This window comes from Monopterus albus, unplaced genomic scaffold (assembly GCF_001952655.1).
Source record: "Monopterus albus unplaced genomic scaffold, M_albus_1.0 scaffold29.1, whole genome shotgun sequence".
In the NCBI taxonomy this organism is placed as follows: domain Eukaryota; kingdom Metazoa; phylum Chordata; class Actinopteri; order Synbranchiformes; family Synbranchidae; genus Monopterus; species Monopterus albus.
Window position 1 is genome coordinate 3,149,960 of NW_018127909.1, and position 22,062 is coordinate 3,172,021.

At 40.6% G+C, this 22,062-nt stretch overlaps 1 protein-coding gene across 3 annotated transcripts; it reads left to right on the top strand.

The window, feature by feature from the left end:
- The first annotated feature begins 3,201 nt into the window (after nt 1-3,201).
- LOC109957885 (choline transporter-like protein 2) lies at nt 3,202-20,931 on the top strand. Of its 3 annotated transcripts, none has more exons than XM_020596124.1 (22): nt 3,202-3,367; nt 9,718-9,766; nt 10,478-10,551; nt 10,978-11,062; nt 11,678-11,762; nt 11,870-11,989; nt 12,101-12,161; nt 12,265-12,391; nt 13,646-13,729; nt 13,962-14,074; nt 14,177-14,308; nt 14,396-14,495; nt 15,153-15,245; nt 15,421-15,505; nt 15,731-15,993; nt 16,380-16,474; nt 17,081-17,184; nt 17,265-17,338; nt 17,459-17,529; nt 17,619-17,707; nt 17,808-17,892; nt 20,220-20,931. In XM_020596124.1, the coding sequence occupies exons 1-22, from the start codon at nt 3,331-3,333 to the stop codon at nt 20,327-20,329; spliced, it is 2,136 nt and encodes a 711-aa protein (XP_020451780.1). In that variant the 5' UTR covers nt 3,202-3,330; the 3' UTR covers nt 20,330-20,931. The 3 variants fall into 3 exon arrangements, with proteins under 3 accessions (XP_020451780.1, XP_020451778.1, XP_020451779.1); XM_020596122.1 differs by lacking the exon at nt 20,220-20,931 and adding an exon at nt 18,159-19,604 and having other exon boundaries at nt 3,203-3,367; XM_020596123.1 differs by lacking the exons at nt 3,202-3,367; nt 20,220-20,931 and adding exons at nt 7,909-8,097; nt 18,159-19,604.
- Nucleotides 20,932-22,062: the final 1,131 nt, after the last annotated feature.

The window sequence follows — 22,062 nt, forward strand, 5'->3', positions numbered from 1 at the left end:
TATGAGTTCCTATAAAAATTATAATGTAATGAACAAGTTGCTTTCACATGTAATTGAGTAGAAAAAATTACTTTATTATGCTTAAATTAATGTATTATATTCCAAATCTTCCTTTTTAGATATGAGAGTTTGTGGAGTTTTTAAAAAATATAATAAAAAATCATAATAGCTTCACTTAAACCATGAGGTTTACCTAAATTTGACCAAAAATTGTGCACAACTCTGAAAAATGTGCTATTGCTAGTGTCAACCTCTAACAGTGTGTGCACTGCTGCCCTCTCGTGGTGGCCATACATAACTACTACTAAATCTGAAACTATTTTCAGTGCATTACTTGTAGGGCTTTGAAATGTTTAACATTTAGATGTACCCATTTGTGTGTGCCTACCCGTGTATGTGCTGATGGCCTCCAGGCTCAGGACGCGACAGATAATGTGGTACTCATCTGCCATTTCCTCCTGTCATGTCTCTGGCTTGCCTGGAGATATTCAAAGCCTAGCCACAGCTATTTCTCTTCAGCATTGAGATTATCTCTGGTATCTCTATTAGAATGAAAACAATCACATTAGAGGGAAACTGTTTTCTTTTTAGGACATGAGAAACCAAGTGGCTAACAGAGGCCAGAACAATACTTATTCATTTAGTGATCTCTGTCAGCATGTCTCACATCTGCTTCATGGTTTTTTGGCCAGTGGCACCTCAAACTGGATTCTGATTGGAGGATAAAAAGACATGAAAGCAGATCCTTCTCTAAAAGAAGCTGAGACTGGCATAACACGATGAGACAGGTCCCCTGACCTTAACTTTCATGGACACACATACCCAAGACAGAATATCATGTACCTGTCCAGAGTGTACTGTCAAGCAGCGTGGAAGCAGAATTCAGCAGCTCCCAGAGAGCTCCCCAGGCACTGCTGTACCGGGCACTCTGAAGACAGCCAAAGGGACCCTGGTCACAAATGTCAGCAACAAAAGCAGTAAGATATTAGCATGTAGTAGCTTTAATGTTGTAATATTAAAAGTAGCATTAGTTTGGTTTTGTTGGACTTGATATAAGAGATTGGCCACTTACAGCCAAACCAGAGACATTGGGAAGAAGGTGCTCCTATGGAACTTCCATTTTCTCCATCAGGATCATGCCAGTGGTGGATGCCTTCAGGGATAACTTGACTTCAATTTTAGGGGTGACAAAAGCCTTAATTCCACTTTCCAAGATGACACCCTGCACCCTACCATTTGGCCCAGACTACATCACTGTCTGCCATGGGGGAGTTTATAATCCTAATAGAGGAAGGACAGTGAGTAACAACCAAAAGTCACTTGATAACGTACAGGACATCAAGCCATTAACTTCATGTAATTGTTATGGAAAAAACTGAATTTCCTTTTGAATAATGAACAACCAACAGTGAGTGAGAAATAAAGAGATTTGAGAATGGAGACGTCTTAAGGTTGATTTATTTCTGCAGAAAGGAGTTGTCTACAACACACACCAGGATGCATGTTACAGACTCAAAGGATAAACAAGAATCACTTCAATATAAGGCAGAAGACCAAAGGAGGGCACACTGAGAACAATTATGCTTCTGCATTCAAAGAGTTTCTAATTGGCAAAACACTGAGAGGTTCACAGGAGATACTTTCAAGGCTTGCAGATATTACAGTTGCTTCTTCCAGCAAACAAAGATACCTTAGGCATTCAGTGATTCAGCAGAAAACACAGTTCAATTGTCCAGTGTGTGGAAGGTTACCACAGTTAGTTACCACAATTGTTAGCAGACTATACTTTAATATATAAATCAACAATATAAATGGATACACTTTAAAATGCCATTACAATAATCTATCTAATGTATTTCACAAGGAAAATGACTTCTAAAAAGCCAGTCTGTTATTAAGCTACCCTAACCTCCAGGAGTTAAAAAAGGACAATACCTTCTATAAGCTACCAAACACATTTAGTCTGAGTTTGTTTGGTCTGACCATCATCCTCATAACACCCAGCATTTTCAAGAAAAAAGATAAAATGGTCTTCTAAGATGTAGCCCGCTATTTTTGGTAATTTTCATTAAATCTATTGATTTTACCAGGATCAGTAACATGTTGTTTGTTTGACTGAGTGGCTGATTTTCTTAAGAAACCTGAGACAGTTTCATGACTTTAAATTATTCAGTGCTTTACTGGCACACCTAGACATAACACTTTTGTGCCAAAGGTTGGGCAGAGCACAGTTCACCTTAGATCATGTAAAGATATGTTCTCTCCAAAATGTTTTTCTTTCACAGGAATTTCTCATTTTCATAGAAATGTTAACAATTTTGTTTTGTTTCTGTACATGACAGAATTGCTATATCCTAGTGTCCATATGAGCTTAGTTAAAGGAGCAACCCAGAAATCAGTGCCATTTCTCCACTGAAAATATATGTCCAGACAGGGTCTAGTAGTAGCCTGTGATCCACATCTCTTCTGAAGTTAAGTATAGTCTGTCATGTTCGGAGTAGGCCTATAATAAAGGGTCTTCTTTGTTGCAGTGGAGGAAGAAATCATCCCTTTAAATCAAGGTAGCAATACTGTAAAATACACAAGTCCTAACTTTGCTTATTTATTTAAAAGTGTATATATAGCATTGCCATAATGCTATATTTTATTGATTTTTTATTACTGACTTGTGACCAGCATCTTATTAAAGTTTTTTTGTCAAAATACTGTATGACTACTATGTATACTTTATAGCTGAAAAAATATCAAATGCTAGACAGCTGAGTAGAAGGTAGGCTTTTAGCTAGACCTCTTTTTGGAGTAAAAGTAGCGTTAATTGGCATAATTTGCTACTAGCTGTGACTGTAGCCAACTTGAGTAAATGAACTATTATTTTTCCACCACTTTTGTTTCTGTCAAACACACACGCACTCTGGTTTTATCTTGATCATGAAAAAGAAACCGGTCCATTTTCGGTCCAAGTCTTTTTAAAGGACCGCTGTCCATGAGCAGCGAATTATATATAAACACTCACATGTTCCATTGAAGTGACAGTGAGACCATTAGCGGTATGAGCGAGACTTGAGTTTTGTTCCGCTAAAACGCACTCTGATTGGCTACAGCGACTGTCACTCACCAAATTCTGTTCTACCATTGGCTATGTCCTCTCTCCGTTAGCCTGGAATGCGCCATGCTTTAGTTTGCTGTGGGATGGTCCCTCTCTGTTTGCGCCGTGGATCCGTGTGGCTCTAGTAGTCAGCCGCTGTTATTGATGGTTTTTACTCGACATTTCCATGGTAACTGTCCTGTTCACGGTCTGATCAGCATCAAGGAGCCGAGCAGTGTGTGAGAATGGAGCTGGAGGATAAAAAACCAGACCCTAAATACGGTAAGAAGAGCTTTATGTTACTGCCCTCACTCGATCTCTGCTGTTTCTCCGAAGAAATGGAAACAATGACTGCAATGGATGGATGGGTGTGGACCTACTGGGTCTTATGCAGATATGGAGGCATCCTCATCCTCCACAGGCAGCTCGTTTTTGATCACGTCTTTAATCTCAGAAAATTCCCACTGAATTATTCTTTACTTTTTCATTTGACAGTACACAATGAATAAAGGCAACACGCAATAAATGGATGGTTGTATTGGGCTACTTTGCCCTATTTACCAGCCAGTATCACAAAACAAAAATAGCTCTAAATGAAACAAGCAATAAATCTGAAATTAGTTATTTATTGTAGGTGTGTGACTTAAGGTGGCTGATGAAGAAAAGCAGGTTGCCATCCATACAAACCAGGTCTGTCTTGAGAGCCTAATAATATACTGGCTTAATTTTCAGGTTATTGTGTACTGCAGGAAAACAGAGAAACAGGCCACAGAGGAGGAGGAGGAGTGCAGATGCAGTGATATTTAGTTTATTGGATTTTCCCATGGGTTCATAAACCATTTACTGCTTTCTGGGTTGACATATGGTCGTTTTATTCTCACATGTGCATACACAGAACCTGGCACAAACATAGAAACACATGCACTTCATAGATGTTAGGTGATTATTTTTCTTTTTTATTTGCACACATATATAATGGAAAATGTGTCCTCTATATCAGCCAAACATGTGAGTCATTGCTGATGGCTCTTCTTGTGTCTAGCTTGGGTTGTGGTTCAAATGGACTGCTGAGTCGCCAGCTTTTTGCAACCAGTGATATTGTATGATGCTTAAATACCCCGTGTAAGTGTCATTATGTGAGTGGATGGCCACAGACTGCTCAATCCGCAATCTTTACACTGGTATTTAGGAAGACAACGCTAATGCTGCCTGACTGGTGTGTTGTCCCTTCTTTCACAATACGAGATCCTAACCCACCGAATACTTCCATCAGCCCATATCCACAGTGTTAAGTGCCACAGTCAGCCCACTGTGGGGCATTTTCTTGTTGCTTTGCTGTTACCATGTAAACAGCTCTTTTATTCAGCCTCCCACACCGAGGCTAAAAGGTCTAAAACCACAGTCCTTTTGAACTGAAGCTAAAGGTTTATACAAACACATACATAGACATTCCACCTCAACGGTATTTTAAAACAGTAGTTTTTATTAGCCCAAGTTTGACTCGTGAGCCGTCTTACTACAGTACTACTACATTTTCCCAGTCTAGGCCGGCGTGCATGCAGACAGGCAGGCTGCAGCTTGTACTGCCTGGCTTGTGTTCAGCCATGTCTGCTCTTCCCACTCTGCAGACACAGTCAAGAGGCTTCCAGTCAATACTAAGCTGGCAAACACTCAGATCCATTACCACACTCAAGGACAATACCTCTAAATGATTCACAATGACCACTTGTTGTTTGGATTTTGGCTGTTGCTTTTGGAAAAGTGTGACAAACTGTTGCTGTTTGATCTAAGCAGCGAGTGTGAGGAGCAGAGAGAAGCAGTGATCTGAGCAAGAGACTTTAACGTGTTTCCTCTTTGTTTTTTAAGAACATGTAGACCAGTGACCTCATTAGCGGCTATAAAGGGAGAGTTTTTTTTTAAAGCAGTAGCACACGCAGTAGCTTTCTTCCTATCTTTTCTATGTCTATGGTTCATTCATATGTTAATCATCTTTATTTACATTATCTAAATAGAAAGATAAAAATGTCAGGAACAAGCACAAAGGAGACCAGAGAATGTAATGTCTCTTTGCATGAATAATGTGCATGCGCACACATGCAGACAAACCACAGTAGTCCCTAACCCATTAAGTTATTCAGGGAAGGGTTCATCTGATAACCCCTCTGGGCCCATTAATGAATCACAGCAGTCATGACATCACTTCCTTTAACACACACACAGTCATGACATCACTTCCTTTAACACACACACACACACACACACACACACACCTAGAAAAATATCCAACTGTCAGCAGGCGCAGAGATCCAGTTATTAGTTTTAATACACTCATGTATACAGTATTAATCTACAGCTTAAAACCTATTAAAACAGCTTGTTCTTAAAGTTGTTACATGTACTGTAGCATGCTGACATCAGCAAATCACTGTCAAATTAATTTTTGCCAATTACACAAACAAATAAGACCACTGGCAAGACATTTGGCAGCCTATGCAAAACATCAAATCTGCTGGAATGCTTTTCAGCACAATTGGACATTGCTTTACAGCATGAAACAGGCCTTAGTGGAGCTGTGTCCCTCACATTCACAGATGGCCCTATAAATGAAAGGCTGATGGAAAAATCACTTTTGATATTTATCTTCTTTAGTAAAGAGAAACAGAAAATGCATACACAAAAAGTGATGACAGGGAGGGGGGGTCCTACCAAACAGCAACAGAAAGCCCCTTAACCCCAGCTACTCAGTGGCGAGCAGGTCAGACTGTGGTTGTAGTGAGCAGCTGCAGAGGTGTGACTGTCAGGGGATTCCTGTAAAAGACAGTTGGCCTCTCACAGACCTTGTCCACTGTAGGAACAGAACCTGTGCCCCCTGTCCTGGGTTCTGCTTTAGTTTTCACAGCCCTCTGCCCACTGCGCAGTTGAGCTCCCAGCACCCCTCAGGAGGTGGTATCATTGGCTGTATAGAAAAGCTGAACGAACCCTCTGTGACATCACCCATTGGTTTTCAGAAGAGTGGTTTTGAGGCCAACTAAGCATTTAACAGCCTGAGCTAGACATCCTGGCTACACTAACATTTTCTAATACAACAGATCTCTAATCAATATCTATCTAACTAAGAAATTACCTAACACACCTGTCACTCAAAACAGCCATGCCCTTAATTAATGCATAAGTTTAAGCTTCAGTATAGTTTAAATGGGTGAATTTTTATATAATTCACCCTGTGTGCAGTTGACACGGAAGGGGAAATTAGCTACAGAGACCAAACCTTTTCTTTTATATAACTTGCCCCTCTATGGGGATTGACTCGCTTTTGAAGGCAGCCTCAAGTGGTCATTCAAGGAACTGCAGGTTTTAATATTTCTGTATTGGCTTCATCTCTCAGCCTCAGAGGTTGCCACTTAGGCAGTGCTAAATCAAGTTCCAGAAATGCAAGGGGGGAGGGTGTGGTCACTTGCAGGGCTGTTGCCTCTGATTGATAAATGTCAGTGGCCTGTATGAGCATTACAAGCATGGTGTGAACATATACTCACAGGTTTAGAGCTTAAAAAAGGACTTTACTCTTGGGTTTACAGGTAAAATGGGGACTCCTGTGAGTGGGCGACAGTCTGCAAGTATGTGTTCTGTGTGTTCATCAGCTGTTTGATAAACTGCATATAGTCTCTGTTACTTGTAAATTTTTGTAGCTGACATTGCAATCATTGACCCAATGCTATGTAGGCCTATAACTATTATTAATATAGTTAGATGCTAAATGTTAAACTGCTCCTAACAACTTTAACATTTCATTATCTTCTTCTTCTTCTTTCGGCTGTTCCCGTTAGGGGTCGCCACAGCGAATCATCTGTTTCCACCTAACTAAAATTTCAGGATATCAGGTTTAATAAAGGTTAAATAAACTAGGGCTCCTTAAGATGAACCAGGCTGAGTTTGTATGGTCAAGGACACTCCCTATGTAACAGGCATGTGAATGAGGGCACTAGTTAGTATTGGACTTATGGCAGTGGAGGTGGGTAGACCATGGTCATGTGCCAACAGAGAACACGTTGGGCGGTCTCATCTCTGATGTACAACAGTTCATTCCATTGCCTCCTATGTGTGAGTCAAGCCCAGTGCATCATAACTAAGGCACTGTCTTCACAATGCATGCAACCATTTCCAGGCATGTTTGTTCTTTAGGAGGTGAAATGTGATATAAAGCTCATCTTTAAAAGCTGTTAGACAGAGGATGTGGTTAAAGTGCTGTAGCAAGCTGTAACCTGCAGCTTACAGTGGAAAGAGGAACTTGAGAAAACATCAAGAGAAGGCCAATGATTTTATAAAAGTTAAGGAGCAAATGACATACTGTACCAACATCGTTTTGTAATACAGTTTCCTTTTTATTCAGGTCAAGTGTTGTTAGAGTGACATATTTGTTTTGGTCATATGACCGCAGTGAGGTGAGAATGCAGCTGCTCTACTTGCAGTTGCACATTGTAGAAGAGTTGTAACAAGGAAAAAATGGTGACAGCTTAACACGAATATTCAGTGGTTTGAGTTGAAAGCTAAAAAATATGCAGTATGAAATACTGTTTTAATTTCAGAAATTCCACTGGAACAAACATTCCCTGCAGGCAGAAATGCAAAACATACACTTTTTAGTCGTGTGTGTGTGTGTGTGTGTGTGTGTGTGTGTGTGTGTGTGTGTACACACACCCTTTTTGAGCAGCAGAAGCTCCACACAAGATGCCACAAGCCTTTGTTGCTTTTGCGCTCCTGTCTCAATTCCACCACCAATGCTAGCTTTGCTACAATTCTCCTGACAAGCCCTGAGTCAACAGAAGAACCAAAAAGAGGGAGTGCGTTGAAAGAAGGAAGTAAGGAGTTGCAAGTTTGAGGACGCAGGCGCCACACAGGAAGAAGACACAAAGAAACAACTGGCATACACAGCACACTGAGAAGAACCGATGAAAGTGTTCATGACAGAAACTCTGAGAGAAATAACAACGGAATGACAAAATATGAACCTCAAGGTACTGTAACAGTCTGTCCAGCTGGATCTATTATAAGCAGGAGGTTTGTTGCCGAATGTGTTGTTGATATGATAGAGTAGTTTGTTAGAGCATCAGACTGACTAAAGTAATGCTTATAAGTTACATAGTATTTCTAGCAGATGTTTCATACTTTCAAATCCAAAGTGACGCCTTCAGCTGTCTGTAAGGTGTGGGTAGAGGTGTTTGTGTATCCTGTTTGTTTATCATGAGAAGTAGCAAAAACAGTGTATGGAAGCAGTAGGCATTGACAACAAGTAGCAGGGCTCACCTCTGACTGTAGTAAAGCATTTAAAGGACTATTGCTATATGCTATTTCATCATGTGTCTTGTTAGACAGTAACATGACAGGATGTGTTATAGCTCTGAGTCTGGCTTCTAGTTATCTTAGAGGAGGATGTCGGTAGAGGACGGGATGTCTATGCACAGCTCAATTCTTCACCAAGCTCATTTCTTGTGTAAAATAATAATTTAAAAGTCTGAAAATGACTGATGAACCTCACTGTTGTTTAAAAACCTTGACTCACGGTGTTAGTCTGTGATGATCTCATCATAGACAGCGTGGGTGTGGTCGGTGTTTCTTCTCTGCCGTGTCTAAGGTGTCTTCATGGTGGCTGGTTGATGTCCGCAGTAAAGCTCGCTGTCGGCGGGGAGCCATTTTGTGGATTATTGATGACAGTCAGGCAGCAGAATCCTTTTATACAGTACATTGTGCTCGTGTGTCTCAAACGCACTGCGTAGTCTCCGTCCTTATGCATTCATTCATCTTAAGAGTGTTGTTGTAAATTATTGGGAAGCTGATTTTTTCACATTTACACTTACTGTCCCAACTGCTCCTCATCAAACAGTGACATTTACACTACTCAGAATATCTTCTACATTTTTATGTGATTTTAGTTTCACTTTGATGACACGGTGACAGAGAGTGTGTACTGGCTTCTCACAACATGTGAGAAACAGAAAAGACCCAAAAACGTGGGATGGACAATAATATTGTATATTGACTTTGTGTGGGGTTGTTTCATGATACAACACAGTACGATCATACAGTTTATATCAATTATAAAAAATTCTAAATGAGTGATTCTGAGAATATTATGAGTACAAGCTAGCAACATGAGTTAGTAAGCTATTTGTTTTCAGAAAAGTTTTGTCTGCTATAATAAATGACATTTGAACATACATGTCAATGTTTGACGATTTTACCACATATGTAACCTTGAATTTGCCATATCCTTGATGTGTATAAATAATATTGGGTCAATGTTCTCTCCTATTAACAATAAGCAGTGATATTATGCATTCAAATGTTAGAGCTGAGCAGAACTGGCCTGTGTGATGGGCGACCTATATTTATTGAAATGTCAATAGCAACTCTATACCAGCAGCTACGGTTCACAGGTTTCCAGTTGGGGCTCCTCTGAATGCAGTTTGAAGTGGCTAGCAGTTAATTAAAAGAGTCCCACCTGTGAAACCACTGGTGGGTGCTCAGGTAACTAGCTTTCATGCAAGGGTTCTTCTTGTGAGAGGAAGACTGAAGTTAAAACTTCTCAAACTGTTGGAAAAGACATGAGCAAGGCTGTTGTCTCCTTTCATCCTCAGGGGAGTCCAGGAAGTTTGACCCAAGCTTCAAAGGACCGATCCACAACAGGTAAACTGTGCCTTGTATCTCATCTGCGTTTCATTCACTTATGTCTTTTTCTTGTGTCTTAGTCCCACCCACATAAGGAGTCGAGGGATCAGTCCCAATTCCCTTAACATTCCTCACTCTTTGCTTGACCCAGAAGTTGTTCCGGTTCACCATCTTGAGGTGCGTCCCAGAGCTCTTGTTCCTGCTCTGAGGAGCAAGGATTGAGGAATGAGGAGTCTGCCTGGAGGAGCCATGAAAGAGGATACAAGAGTGGACCAACACGTCCCTTTATCAGAAAGTAGTTGGAGATTCGATGCTTCAGATGAAGGATAGGAGCAAAGAACATCTCGTGCATCTTTAGGACGTCCTTCAAGATTGCGGCCCGGAATGACTTCCAGGTCAATGAGGATTGAGGAGCGAGGAATAGGCCATGCATAGAACCACATACTGTATATGTGTGTCTGGACCCGACACAGACCTGACAAGCTTATAGTATATAATGTTTCCCCTTATCATTAAACAAAGACATTTGAGTGCTTCAGCCCTTTATCCTGAAGTTTGACTTATGTGTATGAACCCAGCCCGGACCTGAATGTAATTTCTAAATTTCTATCCAAAACTGGATAGGTCCTTTCGGGCTCGGTTTGGGTATCCACACTCTAATGAGAAACGGTCAAGTACGGGAATTGGGATTTACCCACCAGTAACAATCTTTGCTTCTCCTCTCCTCAGGGGCTGCACAGATATCCTCTGCTGTATTCTCTTCATCATATTCTTGTTGGGTTACTTTGCTGTGGGTATCCTCGGTAAGACTGATCTTGCTTTACAACAGATGCTTCAGTGTTCATTTTAGAAGAACCCTGGTCTTTTAATTGTGTACATTTTTTATTTTTCTTTATTTAAGACCATCAAAATGACAACACATATCTTCTCCAGTATACCACGTTTTATTAACGGTGTTGTGTCTAAGATTTGTTTATATACAGAACACCATAGAAAAATAAAATGGACATCAATACATAAACATATAGTATAAATATACTGGGTGCAAAAAAATTTTTCTATAACATTTAATCTGTCTTTAGGGATTTTTACATACAAAACTGTGTAAGACAACAGTTTAAGATCTTACATATTGTTAACACCAGCAGTGGAAATAAGCAGTGATTTATGCTGTCATTTGATTTAATGTGCACTTTTGTTCTGACTGATCTGAATTCTTCTCCATGCAGCCTGGTCTCAGGGTGACCCCAGGAAAGTGATTTATCCCACGGACAGCAGGGGGCAGTTCTGTGGACAAGCTGGAACGCCTCTGGAGTGAGTCTCTGGACAATATACACCGATCAGGCATAATGTTATGACCACCTGTACATCTGTATGCACTTCAGTGCAACACTTCTGCCTTAACGTTTGTGTTTATGAAGCTCAAAATGTTTCAGTTTTTGGTGTCTGTATATTTTTGTCCTGCCCATTGACATACATGAGAGGGTCAGAATATTAGGAACACCTCTGAATATAATGTAGTTCAGTACAACAATACTATAATATAATGTACTTGAGAAAAATCAGGAACAAGATATTACATGAGCCTATTTACAGTGCATTTCCACCCCCAGGATTTCAATATTGCACCCCAGTTGATTGTTGCATAGTCCCTCATAAATTCACCTAGCTTATCACTGCAGTGATGTATTGTACAGAAGTGTTGCAGTGAAGTTCCTGCAGCTGTACAAGTGGTCATCATATTATGCCTGATTGGTGTAAATACCCAGTCTACAGTTTAGTTGTCCCTGGAAGCCTTTCACATGCAGCGAGACTTGTGTCCATTTCAGATGATAATATTGTATGTGTTACTGTAATCTGATGCACTTAATTTAGGTGAGAATGATGCTGGCCTAACAATAGATTTGGTTCACTGGTCTTGCATAACAGGAAGAAGCCTCTTCTGTTCTACTTTAACATCCTGAAATGTGCCAGTCCCCTGGTGCTGCTGGAGTTTCAGTGTCCCACCACACAGGTCAGAGCTTAACATCTGTTAATCACATTATATTCACTGCAACTATTGTCCTGTGTCTAATCGCATTCATTGTCAGGACTGTACTGTTTGTTGTTGTTTGTGTCCAGTTATGTGTGGAACGCTGTCCAGACAAGCGTCTTACTTTAGTGACAGCCAAGGTGAGCGGCAAAGAGGTCCAGGAATACTACAGACAATACTGTAAGGAAGGAGTGGACTTTGCCAACTTGGTAAATATTTTGATTATTCACATTCTATACATAAGAAAATGTTACAGTGAAATGTACAATATGATAAAAATGTTTCAAAAATGATATTCAAGGATGTTTTGCATTATTCAGAGTCCTCCTGAGCTCCTGAGGGATGGCTTGTGTCCTGCCTTTCTCATGCCCAGTAAAGCCTGTAAGCGAGTCCCTGGTTTCCTGTACTCACTTCATGTTCACCTACACAACAAGCTGCTGTATCTGTAAGTAACAGAATCACCGATCATGTCCTCCCTCCACAGTCACACGTCGCTGCCTTCCTGCCTTGGGGACGCTGAAAGGTGGGATGGTGGTGGTGGGCAATGAAACCACGTTTGATGACGGAGAGGGCAAAAATGTCAATGCCACAGACGTGCTGGAAGCATCAAAGTGAGTCCTTTTCTTTGAATTCCAGTGCATATCTTAAAATGAACAGCAATAATCTAGTTCTAAACAGTGCACAGTTTCAGAGCTGTTTGACGTACACCGTCTAGGAATAATAAACATTCTCCTAAAGCCCATAGACAGTTAACAGCAAATGATCATAGATTAGCTCATTAGCTCAATAAATCAACTGACTCTCCTTTGGTTTTAAACTGTTGGTCTGGCTAAAAAAAAAGCTGTTAAAGACATTGGCTTGTTCTCTGACAACTAGAACATTTGTCTTCTTTTATTTATTTTTTTTACTTCTAATAGTCTTCTAATACAAGTTGTATCAGTTCAGCCAATGTTTAAATGGGTAAATGTCAATGAACTACTGTAGTTCTTGTCACGCACATCTTGCTATGTGGTGCAAGCTAGGAAATCACCCTGCCATCGTATGTCACCGAGTTGATGACCGATTTAAAAGTCTTCATGCTCTCATTTACTTTGAGTGCTGATGTGTGTTAGTTACAGCCTGCGCCTGCATTGGTTCAGCTCCATTTGTATGCACCCTGAAGGGTCTTTATGTCAATGTTGTTTGTTAACGTTATTCCCTGTGGGGAGTGCTCCCTGCCTGTCAAGATGATGAGTACTCCTGCTATTATGCTGTACAGAGCTGCACCACAAGGTCTAATCACATTTATCATCTAATTTGCAGTGGGACAAGACAAGCCTAATGTAAAGGTTAACATTATTTTTTGTAGTAATCACTTCAGAATGAATTACAAAGTGTATCCATTATTAGTATGTATATAAATGACCAAGTTTCAAATTAAAACTTTACCTCAGCGACTGTCGCATTTGTTTTTACCAGGTAACGAATATTGTACAGCAGCACTGAAAGCAGAATGTGTTTCCAAAAAATACAGTACTTCTTTCAGTTAGTAGAAATTTGTTTCCAAAAAATGCACATTACAGTACTTCTTTCAGTTAGTAGAAATGCTTTGTTTTCTTAGTTTGTTTTTTGGTTGTACACCTCCAAAACTGACAAATGTAGTGAAAGCTAGGCCACATTGTTTAGCGAAAACATGCCGTTAAACTGTTTTGGATTTTGTTACAAGAGTTTATACAGCAGTATTCAGCTGGGATGGTTAGCATTACCCTCACTGGCTCAAGTAGTCTGATGATAAAAGTCAGTGAAAATCACTTTGAGGGCTCCATATTTGAAAGATGGCTAGTGTTAATTTTAAACAATGGCTGTTTCATTTCCTTATGTTACAGGAAGTCAAATGTGGTGGTTGAAGCTCGCCAGGTGGCCATGAGAATCTTTGAAGATTACACTCAGTCTTGGCATTGGATTTTGCTGTAAGTTCGCCATCTGTCTACGAGTTACAGTAACAGAACATGTTAACATCAAGAATGCAAATGACAAAACAAACTGTTTTTAAAGTGAGTCACTAGTGCAGCTGTTTAAGCACTAACATAAGTTTCATATGTGAAAAGCACCAGAAAGTACACATGACTGCACCTGAGAGATCACAGGAAATGTTGTTAACTGTTAATACGTTCAAGCAATTCATGTGTCCGCCCTCTGCAGTGGTCTGCTGATAGCCATGGTTGTCAGCTTGATTTTCATCGTCCTGCTGCGATATTTGGCCGGTGTCATGGTCTGGGTCATGATTGTTTTGGTTATTCTAGTCATTGGCTATGGTAAGTCTTCAGCCTCTGGAGATAATACAGTTTCTCTTTACAATATGATTGTCCTGCTTTTATTAAAATAAAAAAGTAACACTGAATATTTGAACTTTTTAGGTATTGTCCACTGTTACATGGAATTTGCCAGCCTGAAGGGAGAGCCCGGCGCTGATGTCACCATCCGTGACTTAGGCCTGCAGACGGATTTCTCGGTGTACCTGCAGATCAGACAGACCTGGCTGGCCTTCAGTATGTACAAGCACACTTTCATCCTGTGTAATGACTCTGTGCAGTGTGGATCTGTCCTATTAATCTGCTTCATTCACTGTTTCACAGTGATCATCCTGGCTATTGTAGAGTTCATCATCATCTTGCTACTCATCTTCCTCAGGAAGAGAATCCTAATCGCCATCGCTCTCATCAAAGAGGCCAGCAGGTCCGGCTCAGTTATTTCTCTATTTATTCCACTCGCGCATTAAAGCTGCAGCAATCAGCATCAGCTTTCATCAATCCTATTTGTTTGTTTTAGCAAAATGGGTTTGATCAACCCGTTGCTGTCTACCCTTTCAGCCCCAAACAGACAAAGTTAGCAATTAGCTAGTGACAACAGTGGAGCATGTGGCAGCTAAAGAGCCAGATGTTTACCTCAGGGGTTGATAGAGACCAAACAGAGGTAGAATCAGACTGATATACATTCTGCAGGTGTCCAGAGGTCCAACTGCAAATACAGTAACTGTGTGCTAATTGTCTGCTGAATGTATAACAGCATAAGGTCATGATATGTCTGTGTTGTATTTAAGAGCTTGTTCCGCTGCCCACGAAATGTGGAAAAAACTGTTAATACTCCTTTAATGTGTGTTGTATAAGGTCATGATAAGTCTGTGTTGTATGTATTTAAGAGCTTGTTCCGCTGCCCACGAAATGTGGAAAAAACTGTTAATACTCCTTTAATGTGTGTTGCATATTTTTTGTGATATTGTGACCTTTAGTTTGTACACTTAGACATCAGCATGCTGAACTGTTTCTTTGTGTGGGAAATGCTGTTTTCCTTTATTCTTCAGCTTTTTGGCATGACTCTTGTTTTCTTTGTCAGAGCTGTTGGGCACGTGATGTCATCTCTGTTCTACCCACTGCTGACCTTTGCCCTCCTGGCCGTGGTGATCGCCTACTGGGCCATCACCGCTGTGTATCCTTTCACTTTTCAGCTGATGACCGGAGGTTATAAAAAAATCATTCCCTCCTTTTATCTCTGTTGCAAGTGGTGCATTTCCATATAAATAGATGCAGCTAACTCTTGATTGTGACCTTTTCATGAACCTCCCCCCCCCCCTGCTGCCATAATCTCCTTGCCATACCCAAAGTTTCTTGTCCACCTCTAATGAGCAAGTGTACAAAGTGTTTAACACCTCTGAGTGTGCGTACTCACGAGAGACCTGTGACCCTAAGGTATGTCTCTAATTGTCACTGCTGCATTACATTTAATGATAGAGGATGTGTGTGAGGTACTGCAGTTTCAGAAAGGTCTAGCAAAAAAGCCAAATACATATTTGACACATTATAGGAAGAAACAGTTGGCTTATGGCACTGTCTACCTGGATTGAATCATAGTTTTTATCAGTTTGCTTTATGAGTTTAACAATCCTGCTGTTTATCTTTTCTCTCTTCCTCCAGACATTCAACACATCCAATGCCTCAGCTCAGTGTCCTGATGCAGAGTGCATGTTTGCTTTCTACGGTGGTGAGACCCTCTACCATAAATACCTGATCCTGTTCCAGTTCTACAACGTCTTCCTCTTCTTCTGGTGTGCCAACTTTGTGACTGCCCTGGGTCAGGTCACTCTGGCGGGGGCCTTTGCCTCATATTACTGGGCCTTCAAGAAACCTGAAGATATTCCTGCACACCCCATCTTCTCCTCACTGGGACGCGCCCTCAGGTCAGAGGCTGAATATGTATTTGTGTGTGAGCAATGTGTGCATTTCTGTGCTTTAAGTCCTGTGTTTTTTAGATGTGTTATTTCTTTTTCTTTGAAAAATGCAGATAATTTAAAATGTGTGTCATTGAAAATCATTTTTGCACTAAATGGAGCACTCTGTATTGCAAATTCTAACTTAAATTAGTAGGTTACGCAGTTTAGTGCAGCTTGGGGTGATTACATTTGGCAACAAGAGAGGTACACAGCTGCCAGGATGTTGAAGGAAGAAGGTTAATATCTGCAGGTGAGGCATATGTTAGGGTTAAAGTTGGTGGATGATCCTGTTTGTGTGACAGGGAAAAAAAGTGTGTGATGCTCACAGTTAGCCTGTGTTTCCTCTTGTATAGATACCACACAGGCTCCCTGGCCTTTGGTTCTCTGATCCTGTCTTTGGTTCAGGTCATCAGGGTCCTTCTGGAGTACCTGGATCACAAATTGAAAGGTGAGAAAAATTGAACTCAGAGCAGAACCAACTTGCTAAATTCACTTGATTGTTGGTTTGATTGATGGTTTTTAAACTAGTTTACTTTGAATCCTGGCTTTGGATGGACGCCTGTATAAAGCGATATGTCAGAATAATACAGGCTATCTAAATATGATATGATAAACCATCTGGGACACTTCACAAAATAGTGTTATCTTATCTCTAGAAGTCATAGACCTCTCTCAAGCCTTCTATTCTTATTCAAAATCCTTGAATGTGTTGTTGCATCACAACTTAAGGCTCACCTCATCACAGATGACTTATTTGAAAAGTTTCACTCTGGACTTCGCCCTCTTCACTCCTCAAAGTTACTTCTGGACATCTCGGCATCCTCCGTCTGTACTCACAAACCTTTATACTGGTTAAGATGTCTGATCACATTGATATTTAATGTGTTACATTGGCAAATCCTGTCCTTTGTTGCTGTTATTGTTGATGTTAACATTTATTTTTTCCCCCCACCTACTTTGCACTAGCAGCCACTTCACACATTTTCTCATGCCTCATACTAGGACGCCCACAGCTATCAAAGGTGCGAGTAACTTTCTCGTTCTTATCCTTCAGGTGCTCAGAACAAGTTTGCAAAATTCCTGCTAAGCTGCATGAAGTGCTGCTTCTGGTGTCTGGAGAAATGTATCAAGTTTATTAACAGAAATGCCTACATCATGGTGAGTTGGAAAGAGGTGCTTCAGAGAGCGGAGAAGGCTTTGTCCGCTCAGCTTTTGAATTTCTCTATTTTTTCCTCCAGATTGCGATCTACGGAAAAAATTTCTGTACCTCAGCTCGAGATGCTTTTTTCCTTTTAATGAGGAACATTATCAGGTGGGATTTCAGTACAATTTGTATTTTACCATCTGACTACTATCAACCCACCCACCTCTTAGCCTACTTTAATTTGATGCACTCATTTTCATATTCTGCATTGTGCCCATTTCAATACAGGGTGGCTGTTTTAGACAAAGTGACTGACTTCCTGCTGTTTCTGGGGAAGCTCCTCATAGTTGGCATTGTTGGTAAGGTAGTTTTGTTGTATTTTTATTTTATGTGATGTGTCTGACTTTTTAGTTTAAATCCACAAATTCACATGCTTTTCTTTGTACAGGGATCTTCTCTTTCTTCTTTTTCTCTGGAAGAATCAAAGCAGTAGAGGAGGCTGCTCCATCTTTAAACTACTACTGGGTGCCAATTCTGGTAAGAGGCAGTTATATTTGTGTGATGTAATTGTTTGAGCTCACCTGTGGGCTTTGACGCTACAGCACAAGTCTTGACATTTGCGATTTTGTCTACTTAGACTGTGGTAGTGGGGTCCTACCTCATTGCCCATGGCTTCTTCAGCGTGTACGCCATGTGTGTGGACACACTCTTCCTGTGCTTCTGTGAGTAACTTTACATTTGGTAGATACCCAGGTCTCCTCTCATCCTTCTGTGTTTAAGCACTCAAGAATCTGCCTCAGGGTGAGCTGCTGGTTTCTTCTTCCTGCCAGGTTTCTGATTCTTCTTCTCTTTGTCTCATTTTCCCCATTAATTTCACTTTACTTTGATTTTTCATCCATTCCCTTTATTTCATGTTTTCAACCCCCCCCCCCATTTTCCATTAACCCAATGAAACATGCTGCAAAACGCATCTGCACATGCTCAAAAGGTGAGGACTTAGAAAGAAATGACGGCTCCTCTGAAAGGCCTTACTTCATGTCCCCCGAGCTTCATGAGATCCTTTCCAAAACAGAAAAGGTGGAGGAAGATCGAGACGGCGTTGAGCAGGCAGATTCTGTGATACAAGCGGCCGAGGTGAAAATGGAGGAGGAAACACTTTTGCAGCAGCAAAAAGATGGAGCAATTCAATTGAAACAGCAGGCAGTGCTCAAGCAGGAAAACGAAGAGGAGCAGCCGCTGCAGTCCAAGACAGATGCTGAAGAGCCGAAAGAGGAGAAGACGCAGGAAGTAAAAGTCAGTCAGACAGAAGAGGCTGAACAGAAAGAAGCAGCGGTGAAAGACCTGGCAGAAAAACAGGAGTTGAAACAAGAAGAAAAGATGGAGGCGGCTTCCCCTTCACCTGCAGAGGCTGAGAAAGAGGAGACAGGTGAAAAGAAAATGGAAAAAGAAGAATCAAAGGATGAGACTCCTCCCTCTGCAGCACAGGAGTAGATAACAGTAAAGTAATGGCAAAAAAGTGAGGCTTGGTAAACCTCACAAAGCATAAAGAATGACAGAACAGTACTTACTACACCTTTGTGATATGGACCTGTTAAATGTGCGGCATAGGCCGAGCTGTCTCCTTGCTATGTGAGTGGTGTGACGTTCAGCTGGAGAGGGCCATGGTCGCCATGTGAACGTAGAAGCAGGTCAGAAGCCCAGTGCATCTTTGTAGCTTGAAAAAAAACGCTCTGTTGTGTTGGTTTTAGAACAGTGTTGGTTTTTATATTGTGAAGATCTGTAGAACATTGTGAGTGCCTGATTACTGTCAATATTTGTTGTCTTAATCCTTTTGACAAATGCACTACGCAACCACGTAAACACCGAGTTTACAGTCAGAACAAACACGTCTCTATCGATCTTTTTCACTGTTTACAATAATACCAGCTGACGCCAAAAGCTTACAGTCAGATTTGATACACTGGATGAATATTACATAGTTTTCTTTCCTATGGAATTTGTGTATATAAGCAGTAGTGTATGTATTTTTTGGCTTCAGTAGAGATTCTCACCAAGACGGGATCCCATGTATTGTACTGCCACCTACTTGCCTTGGTATTTCGGACTGGCATAAGTGCTGTGATTGTGTCGCCATGATACAGCCATTGTGACCTCTCAGACTCTGTGGACACCCCAGTTGTTTACTGAACCCACCTGCCTTGCTATGTCCCCACGCTCTATTTGTCTCTCTCTGTCTCTCCCTCTCTAAGTGCTGCATGGTGTTAACATGGCCTTCTGAATGCTTGCAACAAACATCTTAAATATGCGGATGCTTTTGTACCTTTCTTTCCTGTTTGTCACGTTGTTAAACATGTATGTTGATTTTCCACTGACATTTCTGATGACACTCCATATTTACTGGATGTAAAGCTTGATTAAAGGTGATTGTATTTAATTGTAGTAGTTTTGTGACTTCTCAAAAGGATATGGTGTCTACTTGTGTTCCCTAATAACAGGTCATGAACTCCATGTGAACAGTTCAAACAAAGGATGTTTTTCCTTGTCAGAAGGATTTTTAGATACCTAAAAACGCAGTATCCAGAATTTTACAAGACAAAAAGCAAATATTAGAGAAAAGTCAGCAAATAATAATTCGTTGCAACAGAAATATGCTGTTTTTCCCCCTTGTCCCTTAAACCATCTCATGATTTATTGACTTGTTGACCTAGTTGTTTATTGTCTCACCTTGCTGCGGTGATGTACATGCCGTCACTGTGGTGTGTGGTTACAGCTCCAACAACTGCACACTTCTGACCACACCCAACAGGCTAGATTACTTTTTAAATTTCAGCTAGATGACTTTTTCAGTTGGGTGTTAAGTTACCCTTTAACTATCTTCTGCAAGTGCAATGCTAAATTGCCGGAGTACCCCTTTTCACTGTTACTCAGCTGAGGTACAGAACCAGTTATAGAGAGGCACTGCGTAAATACAAGCCTGGGTAAATTCCAGTTCAGTGTCGGTGTGCTGTTGGCAGAATGTCTTCCTCAATTGCTTCTGTTCATGTCACAGTGGAGGACCTAGAGCGCAACGATGGATCAGCAGAGAGGCCGTATTTCATGTCACAGAACCTGCTGTCCCTCCTAAAGAAGTCCAATGCAGAGTCCAAATCTGTAGATTAAGTCACAGCTTTGCGTGTGTTGTGGGTGCATGTGCGTGTGTATGTGTGTTTTTAAATGAAAAGCAGGACAAAAGGATGAAACTGGCATTTCCTGTGCTACACTTATGTATGAATGGAATGTTGGTGTATTGTTGTCTCATGGGATTTGTTTATGTCTATGTTATTGATCCTTTGGTATTTTTAACATCCGTTGTCAGTCCTTACTTGCCCAACAAGGGTGTTTTTATTACAGAAGTATTACTGAGCTCCAAGAAACGGTTGTTCTTTTAAATTTTACATTTATTTTCAATTGTACATTTTGGTCCTGTCATTTTTTTGTGTGTATACTGTCATCCAGACCTTGTGGAAACATTGAATGTCTTTCAATGAGATCCTCTGTTTTTAGCAAATACGTGCTGATACATGAGTAAAGCTGTGCTTTATCAGTTTAACAGTTTTTAAATTAATTCAACAAAGCAAAGTTGTTAAGCTGCAACTAAATATGTTACTTAAAACCTTAAGAGATTATATTATAACACAAGAGGTTTAACTTGGACTTATTTTTTAATGAATTATTTTTAATAGCCTGGTGTTCTTTGTTGTTTATACTATGCACTCAATATAAAACTTGTTGCTAGTTAATGTAAAACAGTTTGTAAAAGTTTTAACTTGTCTTTTATTTTTTGTAAACTAATAAAAGTTTATGTTGCCATTCAAGTGTTCAAAGAGAAAAGGTTCACTGCTTCTTAGGTTTATTTGGGTAAACACATGGATTATTGGTATTGTTCATCAGACAATGTAGACAAATAAGAATCTAACTTGGATCATTTCTGAAGAATGCCAGAAAAGTGAATTGTGAATTCTAAGCATCAAATATTTTAGGTTAAGTCATTACAAAGTCAGAGTGTTTATTTGTCATATGCACAGTTAGGAAACGTTTCCCTGTACGATGAAATTCTTTGCTGTCCACATGAATGCCACACAATACAAATGAAATATAAAGTAAATGAATAAGTAACACAAAATCTAACACACTTTAAATGAAAGAGATATAATAAAAATATAAAAGAATATAATATGTATTGTATGCTACATGGGAGCAGCATGTGTAGTAGTCAACAGTCAATGTGCAATTATGAATGTGCAAACTCAGACTGTAAACAGTACAGGTTGTCAGTACATGACGTATTTCCTGGTAATAAACTCCTCAGCTGTATAGGAGTCTAATGGCAAAGGCCAAGAAAATAGTTTTTCAGTCTAGAGGTCCTGCATTTCACACTTCTGAACCTCCGGCCAGAGGGTAGGGAGGCGAACAGTCCGTGCTGGGGGTGGGTGGGATCCTTGAGGATGGAGGCAGCTGTCCCACGCACCCTGCGGTGGTAAATGCTCTGCAGAGAGGGCAGTGGAGTCCTGGTGATCTTCTCCACAGTCTTTACCACTCTCTGCAGGGGCTTGCGGTCCATAGCAGTAGTGCTGCCATACCAGACGGTAATGCAGCTGGTCAGGATGCTCTCAGTGATGCAGCTGTAGAAGTTGCAAAGGATCCTAGGTGACATGCCAAACCTCCTCAGCCTCCTCAGGAAGTACAGCCACTGCTTGACCAGCTGTGTGGTGTTACTGTCCAGGTGAGGTCCTCACTGATGTGGACGCCCAGTTTACAAGAACTATGCATCTAATATTAATCTTTTCAGACAATAAAGGCCTAGTAAACCTACAAAGCATCATACTTGTATATTTCAGAATGTGCTTCATGTC

Coding starts and splice junctions, on each gene's coding strand:
- LOC109957885 (XM_020596122.1), top strand. CDS start 3,331: ATGGAGCTGGAGGATAAAAAACCAGACCCTAAATACG. Junction 15,246..15,420: donor TACTGGGCCATCACCGCTGT/GTATCCTTTCAC, acceptor CCATACCCAAAG/TTTCTTGTCCACCTCTAATG. Junction 17,708..17,807: donor ACTACTGGGTGCCAATTCTG/GTAAGAGGCAGT, acceptor TTGTCTACTTAG/ACTGTGGTAGTGGGGTCCTA.